The sequence below is a fragment of the Cygnus atratus genome, chromosome 16 (assembly GCF_013377495.2).
Source record: "Cygnus atratus isolate AKBS03 ecotype Queensland, Australia chromosome 16, CAtr_DNAZoo_HiC_assembly, whole genome shotgun sequence".
In the NCBI taxonomy this organism is placed as follows: Eukaryota; Metazoa; Chordata; class Aves; order Anseriformes; family Anatidae; genus Cygnus; species Cygnus atratus.
The window spans coordinates 10,385,625-10,402,456 of NC_066377.1; the positions used below are offsets into that span (position 1 = coordinate 10,385,625).

Below are 16,832 nucleotides of genomic sequence, written 5' to 3' on the forward strand. Positions count from 1 at the left end.
ATCTGGTATTCAGGTCCCACATTGCTATCATCTCTGTCCCTTGGGCACTTATCTTTGAGAAAATTAAGAGCTACACTCTCTTCCTTTCCACCCCGGATGTCGGTTTGTGGATGATATCAGGAGTGGTACCTCCTTTCCCTGTGGGCTAATTACAGCAGCTTTGGAGTATTTTGACCATCTGTGGGTAACCAACATGTTCTTATTTCTAGGTCTGTAGAATGTGTTGCTTTTCCCTCAAAGGCTAAGCGCTTGGTTAAGGATATCACCTTAAGGGTACCACCCAAACACCTGCCCCAAGACAGCGTGGTGGTGGGTGGCAAGGTGTGGGGCAGGCTATGGGCAGGTACCTGTCAGTGTCTCCTCCAATGGTTTTGAGCTTCACCCCCAAACAGCTGCAAAATCCTAAAAACTGATGGTGTCTGGAAGACATACACTCTGACCCTGGCAATGCCAGGGAACCACAGCTTGCAGCTCTGTGCTGGGGCCTCACCTGTGTCTACCCAGCAGAAATTAGCACTGCCCAGTTACCGCCTCCTCTTCATAACTAGAGCCTCCCCTCTCCTTCCCCACCTTTTATTGCTCCGTGTGACACCCTATGGCTCAGCGTGACACCCTCCTGCCCTGCCATAGCCAGGCACTGCCTTGGAGAGGAGCAGGGCTGCAGCAGGACATGGGAGCCCCTGCATGGGGCACCTCAGCACCAGGGGAAGCACCCCATGTCTGAATCCCACCACACCAGGGGTGCAGCACTGAGTTATCACAGGCTCCAACCCAGGCACCCAGCTCAGGCTGTACACAGCACTGCCAGAGCCCAAAGGCCTCCCTGCTCCTTTTGGTACCACCTGAAGCACAGAACTAGAGTCCCGCACTATTCCTACCTTCCTCTCCATCCCCGGCCAGACAGGTGGATGCGCGCCCAAACCCAGAGGCAGCAGCCAGGGCCAACCAAGAGCCGCATAAGGCAGCAGCATCACGATGTGACAGGTCCCATGGTGAGCCAGAAAGTCCGTCTGCAGGTCCTGAGTGACAGGGCAGGGCTAACACCATACCAGGAAGGCAATGGGCACATTGGGATTCCCAAGGCCAGGCTGAGCTGGAGGCCAGCACTCCTCCTGCACAGCTCAGAAGAAAAGTGAGGTCCTGTGCTGAGCTTAAATAGAGCTCCTGGGCCGGGGTGCGGGGACCCAGGTGAGGCTGGTCAGGACCATAAGGCCCATTAGTGCCCTCAGTGACACCTGTAGCATCACAGCCCTCAAACCAAGCCTGGGGGCATGCGCTGACTCCTCTGTCACCCCGACGCAGGGCACAGCGAGTCCCCCCGTGCTGTCAAACCCAGCAGACATCAGAGTTTGGGGTCCACAGGGCTGCGGGTTTGGGCTCTGCCCCTTCCCCAGCCTCTCTCTCCAGTCAATCTGATCTGCTGGGAGCCAGGAGCGTTCCCTGAGGATGCTGGAGATGTGGGGATCATCTCTCCTACTCCACAAATCTCTTGGCACTGACAACCTCTGTATCACGGACAGCCCATGTAAGTATTATGCCAGGTATTGGGGTTACTGCGTGGGGTGCTGTACGAGGGAGAAGCAGCAGGAAAGGACAGAAAGGCAGGTGAAGGGGAGGAGAGGAGCAGGGGACTCATCCCGTCATTCCTGTCCTGGGTCCCACCAGGGATGGTGCTGGGGGGGCAGCCGGGGGCTGCCTGGCTGCTGCCCCGGGCAGACTGGGCACGGGCTCCTGCTCCAGCAAGGAATGTCTGCAGAGAAAGCGATCCTCCCCGCCTCGAGCTGGGAACGTCTGGAGACACTTTAATTTGCCTAATCCAGGGCCCCAGCCCAATTAATATTCTATAGGATCTCCTGGAGCTCTTGTTTTGTTCTGTTCTTGGCTCGAAGGGCTGCCGAAGAAATTGAAAACAGATTATTGGGAAGAAAACAGCTTCAATTTTTTGACAGCTGTCTCTGGCGAGGCTGGCTGCGTTTCCAACCATTCCCCGGGTGTGAGGCAAGCCTGGCCGCGGTGCTTTCCCCCGGCGGCAGCAGGGGGGCTCTGCTGGAGAGGAAAGGCGAATACCTAGGGATGGTGCCGGCCTCGTTCACCCCCAAACACCCTGGCAAGACCCCCTAGGTGCCACCAGGGGAAGGCAGAGGCCGGAGCTGCCGAGGGGCTGGGGGCTGCCTGCAGGGGGTGAACCGGGGCTGGGGCACCAGGGTCAGATGGGGACAAGCAAACGCGCTGTGGCCATATATACGAGCTGTTCCTAAAGAGCCTCTGGAGGGATGTCTGCTCCTCTGCTGTGCCGGGAAGGAGCTGGCAGGGGTGTGCTGTCTGTCCCCACAGCCGTGGCTCTGTCCACAAAGAGCTCCCGGTCAGCCCTGGTTAATTCTGCGGCCGGGTGCAGGAGACAGCTGGGGACAGGATCCCATTCCCCCTGCGGGCTCAGGGTCTGGGACACAGAAGCACCTCAGAGAGTGTCTCGTGATAGCCCAGTGACGTCTCAAACACCTTATTTCCCGCTAACTGAGGGCTTTGGGAAGAAAAACCTGGGGTCAGGCAGGTGAGCTGACAGAGGACGGGGATCTCAGCCTTTTGGGGGAAGAATGCTGCGGGTGGAGCGGGTTCCCAGCGAGGCTCTCACCCAGGGCCTGTCTGCCTCGGGGCTTCCCAGGACAGAGCAGGAGCCCAGGGCTGCCTACCCGGCCCCTCACCATGTGAGGAAGGAGCAGGGAAAGCAGAGGAACGTGCCCCAGCCCCGTGGGCTCATTCATCCTCCTGTTCCCGGCTGCGGTGCTGCAGGCAGCCCTACCACAACGCCGCCCTTTGTTCGCTGTGATCCACCCGGCCGCACGCCCGCCTCTCATCCCCTGCCAGGGCCTGCTCTCCCGAGGCACCTCGAGCGGAGCCTGCCATAAATCAGCCCGCAGCCTCCATCCAAGACACGCAGGGCCCGCATTGCCCTGCTGAAACACGAGTGTGGAGCTTTTCATCTGAACACCTGCAGCGGGCAGGAAACCGCGCTGATCCGGGGCGGCATTGCCTGCTGGATGAAAGGCGTGCCGCTGCTCTCAGACTGCCTCCCTGGCAGGATCGCCGTGCTCCAGCATTGATCTTTTCCCCATGCAGGGCAGGAGCAGGCTCCCACGTCCCATTCCCTCGAGCTCTCGGGTGCCTTGGTGCAGCCCGGTGCTGCCAAAGTGAGCTCGGACCCGCCAGCCTCTTGCATTCGCTGGTGCAGGTGTTGAAGGTGGTCATTGTAAAATGACCTGGTGAGAGACTGGCAGCAAAACCCTCCCCTCTGCACCGAGGGTGGCTGCAGAGAGCCGCCGTAGTGTGGGGAGGGATGTGCCTGGGGGCTCCTGCCTGACCCCAGGCACCCAGGGAAATGTCTCCAGCAGGAGAGACGGGCGCAGGTGCAACGGTGCACCAGCACATCCAGCTCCAGAGTGAGCACGGCTCTGCTGGTCATGGCAGGAAGGACCACACCAGGAAGGACCACATCCCAAAGGACCACACCAGGAAGGACCATGGCAGGTCCCTCCGCAGCCCCCCAGCCCCTCTCCCTCTCCCCTTGCCCACCGCCTCAAGCTCCCCATGCTGCTCGATGGGCACAGCCCCGCCTGGGGAAGCTGGAGCTGAGGCCAAAGCCACCTTGCTTGGCTTTTGCTTGCTGCTGAGACCTTTTCTTTTGGGTTTATTTTCACGTGAATCCTCAGACTGCAGAGACAAGCAGGATAGTGAGAGCTCCAAGAAAACAGGAAAAAGGCAGGTTCTCTGGATTTCTATTTTTAACACTGCAAACAGCATTAGTGTCATTATATTTAGAAAAAAAATTCAGAGCGTTTCCTGGCTCCCCTTTCAATACCTTCAGCTATTTCCTTGCAGATGTTTCCAGGGGCCAGCGCTCCGAGGCAGGAGGAGACAGGCTGGGCTCTTGCCCTGCAGACTGGCCCAGGGAGGGGAAGGGCCTGCGAGGGGAAAAACGGCTCAGAGCAGGTGCCCGTGACCATGCGTGGGTACGGGGAGGACAACCAGGCTGTGCACGACGTGGCCAGCTCCAAGCAGCCAGCAGCTCCATCACCTCCTCATGGCCATGTAGCCTTTGCGATGGGGACCATCACCTCTGGAGATGGGCAGCAGCAGCAACAGGAGGTCTGAGTGGGCATGGGGAGATGGCAGAACACGGCACTTGCTGCTCAGCTTTGTGTGCCACGCTGCTCAGAGGAGCTTCCCCCTGGCTTTGACAGCCCTCGGCTCGCTGCCCTGCGCTCGAGGACTGCGGTCGGCACGGCGTTTGTGTTCAAATCCCCGGCAGGCGAAGCACAGCCTGCTTTCTGGAGGGCAGGCGGCGGCGTGGCTTCGCGCGGGCAGGCGGCAGACCACATCTCAGCAGGACCGGGGGGTGCAAAGAAAACTGGGGTTTGAATGTGGTCAGATTGTGGCCGCAGAGCGTGCAGCGAACCGCTGGGAAGCGGCGCTCCTAACCCCAACCCCGCCGTGCTGCATGTGGTTTCCAGCGACATCCCGGCCGAGGGAGGCCAGGATTTTTCCACGTGGCCTGGGGAGCTCTGTGCTTGGGGGAGCAGACATCAGAAGCGCAGCACGGACAGTGTGCACAGCAGCCAAAAGCACCTGAAATGCAGCCTCCAGCCAGGCTGCGAGCGAGGTCTGGGTGCACACAGCGCTCTGCCCGCACTCCTGGCCTGGCAGCACCTGCAGGAGACTTGTCCTTCGCCCAGCCAGAGCAGATGTGCGTCCTTGCTGTCAGTGCGAGCTGCCGGGCTGTGTTTCCTGGAGCCGGGTCCACAAGAGGAGCTGCCTCCTGAGGTGCTCCCTTGGAGCCCAGGTAGCTCCAGCCGGGAGAGGAAAGCCTGGCTGGAGCAGGACGGGCGGAACCACGGGCCAGGCCGCCACCACCAGCCGGGCGCAGGCAGACCCCGCAGCCAAACCCTCCCATTCTGTATTTCCCTCCAAAGCCCTGCTGCAGGTGGAAACCCAGCCTCAAACAGTCTGTGTTTGAGGACGCCAGGAAGGAAGCTTTGCAATTCCCAGCCCAGCCCGTCCCAGTTTCCAGCGTGGCTGGGGTGCTGCAGCCAGCTGGGCAGGGTGCTGGTTCTTGGCGGGGTGGTGATGCTCCTTCAGGCAGGGTGCTGGTGCTTGGCGGGGTGCTGGGTCAGGCAGGGGTGCTCTACGGGCTCCTCTCACCCCAGGCTGTCCGAGCCCCCTCCTGGAGCTCACCAGCGGCATCCCTTGGGGGAGCAGCGTTCAGGGGCACGTCTGGAGGCAGGGAGGAGCTGATCTGCTCAGCAGAGCCAGAACCAGCCCAGTTAAACAAGCAAAAAAGGCAACCCGTGGGGAAGGGGTCCAGCTCAGAAGCAGGCGCTAATCCAGAACCTGACACATCCCCCAGAGTCACAGGGGGGCTGCTTTTCTTTTCTGTGGTCACCACAAAGTGCCCCAGGCAGAAAAGCGAAACCTTCCAGAGCAGCCTCCCCTCACCACCGAGACAGAGGGAACCCACAGGGACCTATTTCCATAGCACAGCACGGAGTTTTGTTGGACAGAGGGCAGGGCTAGTGTGGTGAGAGTGGTCTTATTCGTTAAATAAGAAATGGGGAGTTTGCTAAGCCAGCATCTCGTGGGAGTAACATCAGGAGTAACATCAGGGCAAGGCAGGTGGTGGCTGTGCCTTGCAGCCTCACCCTGCTGGCTGAAGGTGGAGATGTCACCAAAGAAGATAGAGATGTCACCCCAGGAGATGGAGATGCTGCCCCAGAAGGTGGAGATGCCACCATGCAGCAGCAGCTCGGATCCGCAGAGCAGCGTGGGCTGGTGAAATGCTCCGTCTCCCTGCTCCTCCTGCTCCAGCAGTCCCAGGGGAGCTCCCAGCCCAGGAGCTCTGTTGATCTTCATCTCCCATCGCTGCCTCTCTGCGGTCGTGGTGCCCGGGGATGCTCCCTGGAGGAGAAGAAAAGCAGGAGACCTCCGCAGGGGGGTGCCCAGTCTCCCAGGGGATCAGCAAGACAAGAAGGACCCTGTCACCCCCCTTTCCTCACCACGTCAAAGAAAGCACCGGTCTGCAGGAGACCTCCACGCCCTGCGGGGGTGCCAGCCCACCCAACACCCCCACGCCACGGTGGGGGGGCAGCGTGAGGCAGCCTGGCTGCAAAGGGCCAGCCTCGGCTCTTGCCTTGCGGTCGGGGTGTGAAACCAGCCCAGCCCAGCCGTCTGCTTGCTCGTAATTAGCATCGGGACCTACGTGAGGCAGCCGCCTCCACTCCTTCGTGGGGGATTCTCGTTAGGGGCCGTGGGTTTGCAATTAGCAAGCCACCCCTCTGCCCCCCCCCGTGGCAGGTCCCCTGCCCGTGGGCAGCCTGACAGCAGGCGGGAGCCTGGAGCCAAACACCTTTTACAAATCACCCTGCATAGCTCGCATTCCCGGCCGGTTTATGAGCGTTTCAGCTCCTCGTATTGATCAGGGCTGGAGCCGGAGTAATTACGTTCATCAGAAATAATTTCCCCTGATTTTGAGTCATATTTGAGCCGGTGCCCACCTCCTCTGCTCACCCCTCTCGACGCAGGCGGCTCTCCGCTCGCTGGTACATACTTTCCGGGCGACATCGTTGCTTTTATAACTGTAGTGAGACCCAGAGGCTTGTTTTTCTCGACTGGATCCCACACACACACTAAAGGTTTCAGTCGTGCCTTTATTGCCTTGGCTGGGGATGCGGAGAAGAGGAGCTGCTTTGTGGGACGTGCATGTTTGGGAGATGGCTCCGGCATTGGGACAGGGTGTGGGGGAGAGCTGGGGGCCTGGGACCGCTCCACACACGCAGGCAGTGCTGGTCTCAGACTTTATAGTCTGGTGGGATGCTTGTTTAGGAGATGGAGAGCCAGCCGAGTGCTGGCTTCATTCCCTTGGGTGCGGGGAAGAGGCAGGGCTCGCCCCAAAGCCTTCGGTGTGAGCCCTGAGAAGCAGCAGCATCTCCCCTTGCCAACAAGTTTTGGACGGCGATGCTTCAGGCTGGTGGTGCACGAAGCAGGGGTGCAGGGTGGGTGGACGGGCAGCTCTCCTGTCATCCTCACAGTGCCCATGGTGAGCTCTGTCAAGGTGCCCAGTGCCGAAGCTGAAAGCTCTTCTGTGCACTCCTCCACCCGCCATGGGTGCTGAGATGTGCCCGTTGCACGGGGTGCTCAGGCAGGTCCCTGCAGCCTCCTGGCACCTCCTCCTCCTCAGCCTGGGTGCAAGGCTCCTCTAGGTTCATGCTCAGGGTCTGCTGGGCCCTCAGCCCCCGCAGCCCGGTGCTGCGGGACGTGGGGAAGGGGTGGGTGCAGCGGGGCCGAGCGCCAGGCCAGCCTCTGGAGAAGGAAACGGCCACAAAATCCCAGCCACACCTCGCGCAGCGCATCATCCTGCAGGGCCCTCACGGAGTCCCACGCCCAAGGCTGGGAGGAAGCACGGACGTTGCCCAAGCTCTCCCTCCACCAGGCAGAGCTGGCTGCAATTAGAAGGGGAGTTTGATGACACCCCAAGGCATCACTGGCTCTGTGCGCGCCTCTGTTTGCAGCACTGTTGATGCTGCAAGAGGCATGGAAGTTGCTTGAGAACACGCAGCACACCCCACCAAGACAAGAACCGGAGGAAAAACTTGGCTTATTTTAGGCCAAAACCACAAGAGAAAACAGAGATAGCCGAAAAGCATGAGCCATTTGATCAGGAAACAAGTTATCCATGCAGCTCCATGGAAAATACCAAGGGTCTGTCAGGAACCACGCAAGGTCAGGGTCTGGGTTTTATATCTTGTCTGAAAGACAAAACTTGTAGCGAGATTTTAAAAGAAGCTTATGCTTGGTGATGCTTCATACCAAAAATAAACTCTCAGGGGACCATAACATTTGATACGTGATGATTTCTGACACTGTTTTCCAAATAATAATGGGAAGACTCATCAGGCTGAGGTTTCCAGGCTTTGTTTTACAAAATTCTTATTCCATGGGTTATCTGAATGTTTAACTTATGGGGACGATTACGAATAACTCTTGTCTGGGCTTCAGCAGAAAATCTCACAGAATTCTTGCCCAGGGTTTGATATGCCTATTGAGAAAAAGCTTTCTCCTTTCACAACAGTTGATACATGGCTGGGCTGTGGTAGGGATAAGCCCCTCTGTTTGAATTATGAGGTTTTCCCATAGTTTTGGCTAAGGAAGCCATTTCTCAGTTGTGATAGTCCATTTGCTCCCTCGGGCAATCTCTCAGCTCCTTCCTCTTGGCAACTGCAGGGTTTTGGTCACGAGCACAGAGCCCCATTTATCAGCTTCTTTTTAATGCAATCTACTTCAGAGCACCCCAAAACCAAGCCAGGACCAGCCTCCCATCACCTGCTCCCATCCAGCAGACCCTTTTGGGGTGGCAGAGGGCTGTGCTCACCCCCGGCCCCACGGCTGGCAGCCCGCAGGGGTCAGCCGGTCCCAGCCGAAGCCGAGGTTTCTGCTGCCGTTGCCTGACCATCAGGAACTGGACGGCAGCCCTGAATTCTTTTCTCACAAGTCACTTGGCCGGTCACCAGATGGTAAATACTTTCAGTCTCTCCTAGCCCGGGCTCGGGGTAGAAGCAGTGACCTCAAGGTAAAGGATTGCCGGGCCCATCCCTCGCCCCTCGCCATGGCCAGTTGTCCAGCCCGGCTCCCACCCCAGTAAAGGTGCAAGAACAAGGGGGAATAAAATTGGCTGGATGGGATGGAAATGGCCATAACGAGCCCTCGGCTCTGCTGCCTGAAGCTGGAGCAGTTCATTCTGGGTAGGAAACAACTTTACCACGCTGCCAAAAACATAGGTATTTCCAAGGTTCCCAAAGCCAGGGTGTTTCCAGAAGTCTCACGAAAAAGAGCCAGCAGCTATCCCAAAGGGCTCAGCAGCCAGGGGAGACCTGGGATGTCGCCTCTTCATCTCGGGGCTCCTGGCTCTCCTGAGTGTGGCATCTGCCAGGGTTCCCCAGCAGTGCTACCCTCCCTCCTGCAGCCACCCTGCTGCGGGGATTGAGCCTCGGCTGCCCGGGAGCAAGAACGTCCTCTCCTCCGAGGTGCAGGGCTGCTCTTGCCCCTGCCTGTGACAATCTCCCTATTCATACAAAGAGGAATAGACCCAGAAAGTAGCAGGACAGCCTTGGTGCCCAGCAGAGACTGACGTCCAGCCCTGCTCCAACTTCAGCCAGCCCCGGGGATGCTCAGCACCCGGCACAGAGCAAAGATGGGGAGAGTCCGAAGGAAAAAGAAGCTACAGCTTATTGCGGATGGGTGCAATTCCAGATGAGTGGGGTGCACACTCACAGTGCTATTCACGATGGCATGTTAAATGTCACAGCCATGAAAAAAACCACAGCTGTCTAAAATGTAAATTCGCTGGGTTAGTTCCTTCATTCCTATAGAAACGGCAGAGCTTGCCAGCGGCTAACTCAAAGGAGATGTACTCAGATCCCTGTATCAACTATTTTCTTGCACAACTGACCACAAAAAAAGAAAAAAAAAAGAAAAAAAAAAGCTGACAATAATACCATGGAAACTGTGGAGCACAACATGTGGAATTAATTAGTAGCTATGAAATCACACACATGGTACAGGACACATATGGGGTACATGCTCCAGAGCGGAAGGGTTGTAAGTGAGTATTTAGAAAGTGAGCTGCTAACATGCTGCTTCACAAACCAGAACCTGTGCGAGGGCTCCTGCGCTGCCCCTCGCTGCCCACAGCCCTGTGCAGTGAGCTGGGGACATGGGGACACCGTGAGCACGGGACCACGCTCAGGGCAGGCAGAGCCCTGTAGGTACAAGACATGGCTTTCCTTCCCTTATCAGCACGAGATCCTGGTTTCTAACTGGAGAATGAAGTCATGCCCATTAATCTGGATGTGCCAACAAACAAGCCCCGGACAATGAATTGAATTTCCTGTCCCCCACAGCGAGGCTACATCAGGGCTCTGGCTCCTCTCGAGCCACTGCTGGTAGAGGCACCGCGGCTGCACCGCTCCCGGACACAGAGGACTGAACAGCAGCACGGGCTGCCACGGCCTCGTTAACAACCTGACAGCAGCTAACAAGGCAGAAGTGGAGCAGAGAATCCTGGTGGTGACCACAGAGCTGGCCCCGCACCTTTCCATCCCTGCCCTCCCCGTGCTCGCATGCAGCAGCTCCGTGCCCGCGGGGCTGAGCTCGGGGACAGCAGTGCTCGGGACTGGGGACCTGTCACCCGCTTTGAAGTCCTCGTGGACTCGGTCGCAGCTTTTTCAGGAGCGGAATTTGGGTTTACAAGGCTTGAAATCAGCAGTGCCAGAGTTGGATGTCCCAGACTGGATTTTGGATGGGCAGCTACCCCAGATCATTCACAACCCTGGAGAATGGTGCTGGCTCTGTTTGGCAGCCCACACTCAGGAGGCAGAGGCTTTGGCCATCCCCGTGGGCACCCCGGCCCCCTCTGCCGTGCCCACGTCCCTGGGGACAGCGTCCCTTCCCTTTGCTTGCTCTCCTGGCAGGCAGCACGCTCTCACCTTGAGGGGAGTGGAAATGTCAGCTGGAATGTGGGCTGGAAAAAAAAAAAAAAAAAAGAAAAGAAGCAAATCTTGAGGCTCGTCCAAACCTACTCCTGTTTATATTGGAGCCTGGGAGTGACATCAGAGCAGGGAGAGTATAAACACCAGCGGGACCCACTCGGGGCTTTAAAGCCTGCGAACACGCTGCTGCCTCTGGCCACCCAGGGGGCAATGCGCTGAAGTGCCACGGGGCGAGCAGCATGAGGCTCCGGCTGGAGAAGCAGCTCCTCTTCCTCTCCCTGCTCTGCATCCTCTCCAAGGTAAGGGAGATGGGGTGCCGGGTGGCTTTAGCCTCACTCGGGGAAGCACCCGGCTCTTCCAAAAGGAGGCTCAGGCTCCGGTGCTGGCTCGAGCCCTAGCTCCCGCTGGCAGGCAGGCTGTGTTGCTGCAGTCTTGCAGAGGCAGAGCTGTGCTTGAGAGAGTTCAAATTAACCAGCAGGGTCTTAATGCTCACGGGCCAAACGCCGCCGTGGTGCAGGCAGGAATGGCAGCAACGTGCCTGGCTTGCTCACCCCTTCCCTGCAGCCCTCCCTTCCCTGCGGCTTCGTGCCGGCTCCCGCGGGCTCCTTGCTCCGTGCTGACCGGGCAGCGAGCACCAGCCCCAGGGGTACCCAGCTCTCTGCCTGCCCCAGGATGCTCACACGGAGCTGATGGATACCTCTGACAGGATTTGGGTTGTTCTATGATTTGTTTTTTCCCTCTTGTTTCTGCATGGCATCGCTCTCTGTGCAGAGCTTTGAGAGGCAGGGGGAGAGCGCAGCTCCAAATTCTTCTCATCGCTGCTTGAATCCCAAGTCAGATGTTGTGCAGGCAGGGACATCACAGCAGCTTCGTGCCCATTTGACTGCTTTCCCAGGCACTTAAAATCTCTAATAGGAGCCACATTGTCATCTAACGACAAGTTAATTACAGGGAGCAAGGGGAAATGGATTAATGGAGTTGGCTTGGCTAATCTCTCTAAAACATTGTTCTGTAATAGAAACCTGAAAGATGAAAAATGCTCTTGGCTCCCTGCTAAGCTGTGACTGAGGAATGGCTCCTACCCCGGGAGCACTCAGTGAATTTCTGGAGCATCACCAGCAGCCTCTTGTCCCCAGCCCAAACCTTGCCATCACACCACAGCTGGTCCTTCGGTCCCTGCCTGGGTCTCGCTGGCTTCCGCTGCTCATTGATAAAACTGGAACAGGGCAGGGATTGCCCAGCCCATTTTGGACATATTTTATCTCTAGTTCCTGGCACAGACATTTCTACAGGCCAATAAAAAACCATCTGGTGAGCTGAACTGCTGCAAGCAGGTGAGCAGACAGCACACCTGTACCCATCCCTAGCTGGTCATGCCAGGCTTGATGCTGGAGGGAGAAATTCTAAAAAAGAGAGGAAGATGGTTTCTAAAATCCACGTGCTCCAGCTGAATCCATCATCTCCTGGCAGGCTCAGCAGACACCCGTGTCTGGATCAGCACAGGGCTGGTTTGGGTTGCACGTTTGCTGAGCTGCTGCCAAATCGCAGGTGCTGGAGGCGCTGCGGGCAGAGTGCTGCAGGAGGGGAGTGCAGGGCTCACGTGCAGGCACGGCTCACATACACACCGGCATTGTCCAGGCCAGGATTGGAAAGAATTCACTTCCAAATTGCAAATTCCAAATCATTTGGCTTCAGACCCAACATGCAACAGCCCCAGTAGCCGTCCCTGTCAGCCACAAGACGAGCGCTGCCTGCAAAAGCTGTTTGTGCCAGGGTAGCGGTGTGTGCAGCACGAGCCGCGGGCATGAATGCCTACCTGCCTGGGTCAGCCCCTGCAGGCACGGCCCTGGAAAACAGCCAGCAGGGCAGACAAACAACCCTGGTGCACAGACCTGCCAAAGTCATTACTCCACGTAGCTGGGAGGAGAAATTTGGCTCCCAGTCCCTGAAAGCCCCTGTCTACGTGCTCCTCACCCGGTGAGCCGGGCAGAGGAGGCTGGTGGACCAGAAAGGACAGCAGTGAGCTTCACTTGGCTTCTGTTCCCCCACTGCAAATACGTTGCCCCATGTCTTGGCCCATCACGCCCTACGAAGATGGTCCCATTCCGGGCTGCTTTGCCATATTCCCATGGATGTGCAGAACCTCCCTCCACCAAAACTCTGCCCCCACCCCATCGTGACCGACTTTCAGAGAGGGTTTCCTGGCCGTCCCAGTGAAACAGCAGCCGTCAGCCAAGCAGCCAGCGATGGTTTTGTCCCCACAGGTGTGCGCCCAGCTGTGCCGCCGGCCATGCTACTGCCCCTGGGTGCCGCCCCGCTGCCCCCGCGGGTCCCCCCTGGTCCTGGACGGCTGCGGCTGCTGCAAGGTGTGCGCCCGGCGCCTGGGAGAGCCCTGCGACTTCCTCCACGTCTGCGACCGCAGCCAGGGCCTCGTCTGCGACTACAGCACAGGGACCGGAGCCACCTGCAACTGTGAGCACTGCAGTGCCCGCGCCCCCCGGGCTCCAGGCACTGTGCCCAGGGACCTGGACATGGCTCCACTGAGGATGATGCATGCAGCCAGCCTCGGGGCTGTGCTGCTGCCCCAGCCAGCTCTCACTGTGGTTTCTAGCTGGGTTTTCGGGGTGATTTGAGCCAGGGTGGGCCCAGGGATGTTGCAGCACCAGTCGCCCCGCTGGGGCTGGAGGCTGAGGTGCTGCAGAGAAGTTGCAAAGAAATTTTTTCAAGTCTGAAAACCCTGAGAGATGTAGGCAGAGCCAGAGGGCAGGGAGTTTCTCACCAACTGGTGAGCTGCTGCTCTGAAAAAACGTGAGCTCAGCAGAGAGGGCAGGGAAGGGGAAGTGGGGTGATGCACACACTGCTGCAGGTGAGCAGCAGCAAACCTGCGCCCACCCTGCACCTCTGCCCCTTGCGCCCCCCCCGCCACCCTCAGGAACCCCTCCGCCATCCCCACCTCACCGTCACCTTGTCCCTGACGGGCTCCGGGGCTGTCATTGCAGTTGAAGACGTGGAGGAAGGCTGCGAGGTGAACGGCCGGGTCTATCAGGACGGGGAGGTTTTCCAGCCCAGCTGCAAGCTGCAGTGCCGCTGCCTGGACGGGGGCTTCACCTGCGTCCCGCTCTGCCAGGAGGACGTGCGCCTGCCCACCCCGGACTGCCCCCACCCGCGGCGCGTGGACGTCCCGGGCAAGTGCTGCCCCGAGTGGGTCTGCGAGGCCGGAGACCGGCACCTGCTCCCGGATGCCGGGGCAGGTAAGAGGAGGACGTGGCGGTGAGGGTTTGGTGAGCACCAGCAGGAGGCACCTCGCCACACGTCTCCCCGCCATGCAGGGTTATGCCGCAGTACCCATCCTGGGCATGCTGCGTGGTGCTGGGCTCCAACCTCTCTTTCTCCATCCTCTGTCTCCATCCAGCCCCCGCGGCAGCATCCCCGGCGGTGCCGTACCCATGCCGGCCGTGGGGCACGGAGTGGAGCGCCTGCTCGGCCACCTGCGGCGTGGGCATCTCCACCCGCGTCTCCAACCAGAACCGCTCCTGCCGCCTGGAGATGCAGAGGAGGCTCTGCATGGCCAGACCCTGCCCGGCCCTGCCAGCGGCACCCCCTGCGGTAAGCGAGGGCCTTGGTGCAGCCGAGACCTCTGGGCAACAGCTCTGACCGGGAATGGGGTGTTGTTCCAGCCAACACGAGCCATGGGACCCCCGAGTACCCGTGCACACCCCATTGCCCCTCCCCAGCCACGAGCCAAATGTATTCCGGGGCAAGACAAACCACCCGCTGGTGGCGGGTGCACTTGGGAGATATACGCCAGCTATCTGGCAGCAGGAGCAGGCTTGAATTTGGGGGCTCTGGATGTCTGAATCTGAGAGCATTGTGGGTCCCGTGTGGCTCTGCACCCTGCAGCCGGGCTGGACCTGTCCCTGCAGCAGAGGCTGTGCTTGCAGCTCCTGCCTGGCTGCCTGGGTACACCGAGGCTGGGCTCTTCCATCCCTTTAATTAGCCTGGCATGACCCTATTGTAAACAGAGTGCACAACTGCCTTGATCAAACACAGCCAGCACTTTCCTGCTCCATGTGCCCCTGCTGCTGCATGTCCCTGCTCCCCAGACGTGGGGGCCATGTCACCACCCCCACCACCCCATCACTCTGCTCTGCCTTTCCAGAGGGGATGAGGAGGGCATCTGTGGCCGTGCCCACCCTGGTTGCAGCCCAGAGCCAACGCCTCATCCCGGCAAAGAGTCTGGCACAAGCCCATGGCACTGTGGTTTCGGCGGAGATGGAGGACACGTCCCTGGGGAAACCGAGGAAGAACCGACGGACCTTGCCTACGAAGGAGGGTGGAAATAGGGAACAGGATCCCCACGTCACCCACGTGCACCCTGTTGCCCCGGGCTGGGTTACTGGGCAGCATCCCCCAGTTTCTTAGGCTGCATGAAATGGGGAAACCCCGTCCCAAGCATGAACCCACCTGAAAAGCGGGGACTTGGTCCTTTCCCGGATCGGTGGGGCTCTGGAGAGGGCCGGGTGGTGCTGCTCCTCTGCTGGGCACCATGCACACTGCTCTGCTCTGTGGAGGCTGGCAGAGGGAGACCCCCAGCGGGACCCCTAGTGCCAGGGCTCAGCAATGCACTCACCCGTCCCATCGCATCCCATTGCCAAGCAGCTGCCGCATGCCTGGGTGTTGGCAGAGGCGTCCCCGTGGCAGCTCGCGTTCACCTTCCCCGCAGCCCTCCAGGATAAACAGGACCCTTCCTGCCCTGCCTGGCCTCCTCCTCCCCAAAGCCCCGGTGGTTTGGCAGGGCTTCGGCGAGCGAGGAGCTCAGACAGAGGAGGCACCGCTCCACGGCACCAGACACACCACCTAGCACCCAGGCATGTACCCTGAAAGCTAAGGGCCAAAGCAAAGGCAGGAGAAGGGAAAACAAATTGTGACGATGGACTGGAGAGCTGCTGAGCAGCTCTGCGTTTGTTTTCCCCCAGCAATAAGCCTCATGAGGGCCATGCAGAAACGAAGCCCAAATGCCCTATAATGGCCTCACAGAGGCGAGCAGAGGCACTGCACATCCCACGGCTGGGCAGCGGTGGTCTAGGCTGCGTGTTCACGCGAGGGATGCACGATTTGGATATGTATCCATGGAATTAAAGCATTGAAACCTCTGTGGCAGTGTATCAGCCTGGATTAAATGTGCCCCTGGGCCAGCAGCAGGAAAAAGCAGGGAGGCCAAGCAGCCGCTCACCAGCTCCCCCGGCCCCTGCAGGTGCTGAAAATAAAAGAGATGTCAATGATGCTTTCAGCCACCTCTTTGAAAAAAAAAAATAAAGAAAAAAAAAAAGTCTCACTGCTCACACAGTAAAAGCAAAACATTGTTTACAAAGAGAATTATTTACTGTGATCAGCTGGTGCGCTGCCCGAGTACAGGTGGTTAATTCAGTTTGCTATCGGAACACGGCAAACCTCTGGCAGGCAGCAAACTGCAGAGCGAACCTGGCCCCGGCTGCAGCTTTTCCGGGCTTTCTTTGTTTCTTTTTACCTCTGCAGTGGCTGTGCCACAAAAGCAGTGACATGAGGCTCACGTAGACCTTAAAACCACAATGTTCCTCTGTTGACACAGAGAAGACACGTTCAGCATACTGAAAATCCTGGTTTGAAGCCAGTTCTAGTTCCATGGTGGGACATGGCCACCAAGGTGATTTCCCAATTCTCAGCCCCCTCTGGATGACAACAAAACCCAAAAAGGTCACTTTTTAAGGTGCAACCTGCAATTCTTATCTCACACAGCAATGACTCAACACACCTCTTGGATTTTTTTTTTTCTGGCAGCAAAATGTCACTTCTCCCTGATTCACTCAGCAGAAAACATCTAAACAATGAATTAACGAATCCAAATAAATCAGAGCTATTTTTCCCCAAGAATAGAGGGAAATCAACTCTTGAGATTCGATTGTGAGGCTCACAATGTCCGCCATTCCCCCTGAAGCTCTGCTGCCCTGGAAATGTGCCTTTGAGGTGTTTGTGCTCATCGCAGCCCCCGACACTGTGAGTTCTGGGCTTTGTCTGCCCTTTGGGGTGTGGGTTAAACTCTCCGCACCCACAGATAATTGTGGTCACCCCTAAAACTCAACCCCAACGAGAACCCAGCTCCCCTCGCACACCGCTGGCACATCCATGCACCAGCGGCATGTGATCTGGCAGCCACGCTGCTGAGCCCGCGGTGAGCAATACAGCGCAGGTCATTTCCTAGCAAGCACATGTAGCCTCTGAAAGAGAAACTGTGGGCTACCACATGAGTAAACACCACAC

The 16,832-nt window shown here is 58.3% G+C and overlaps 1 protein-coding gene across 1 annotated transcript; it reads left to right on the forward strand.

Annotated features, from left to right (window-relative positions):
• The first annotated feature begins 10,667 nt into the window (after nt 1–10,667).
• On the forward strand, nt 10,668–15,688 carry CCN5 (cellular communication network factor 5). Its single transcript, XM_035548437.2, has 5 exons — nt 10,668–10,834; nt 12,800–13,007; nt 13,535–13,786; nt 13,948–14,141; nt 14,695–15,688. Exons 1-5 carry the CDS (start codon nt 10,775–10,777, stop codon nt 14,701–14,703), a joined length of 723 nt encoding a protein of 240 aa, XP_035404330.1. The 5' UTR covers nt 10,668–10,774; the 3' UTR covers nt 14,704–15,688.
• Nucleotides 15,689–16,832: the final 1,144 nt, after the last annotated feature.

Coding starts and splice junctions, on each gene's coding strand:
- CCN5 (XM_035548437.2), top strand. CDS start 10,775: ATGAGGCTCCGGCTGGAGAAGCAGCTCCTCTTCCTCTCCCTGCTCTGC. Junction 13,008..13,534: donor GACCGGAGCCACCTGCAACT/GTGAGCACTGCA, acceptor CTGTCATTGCAG/TTGAAGACGTGGAGGAAGGC. Junction 13,787..13,947: donor GCTCCCGGATGCCGGGGCAG/GTAAGAGGAGGA, acceptor GTCTCCATCCAG/CCCCCGCGGCAGCATCCCCG.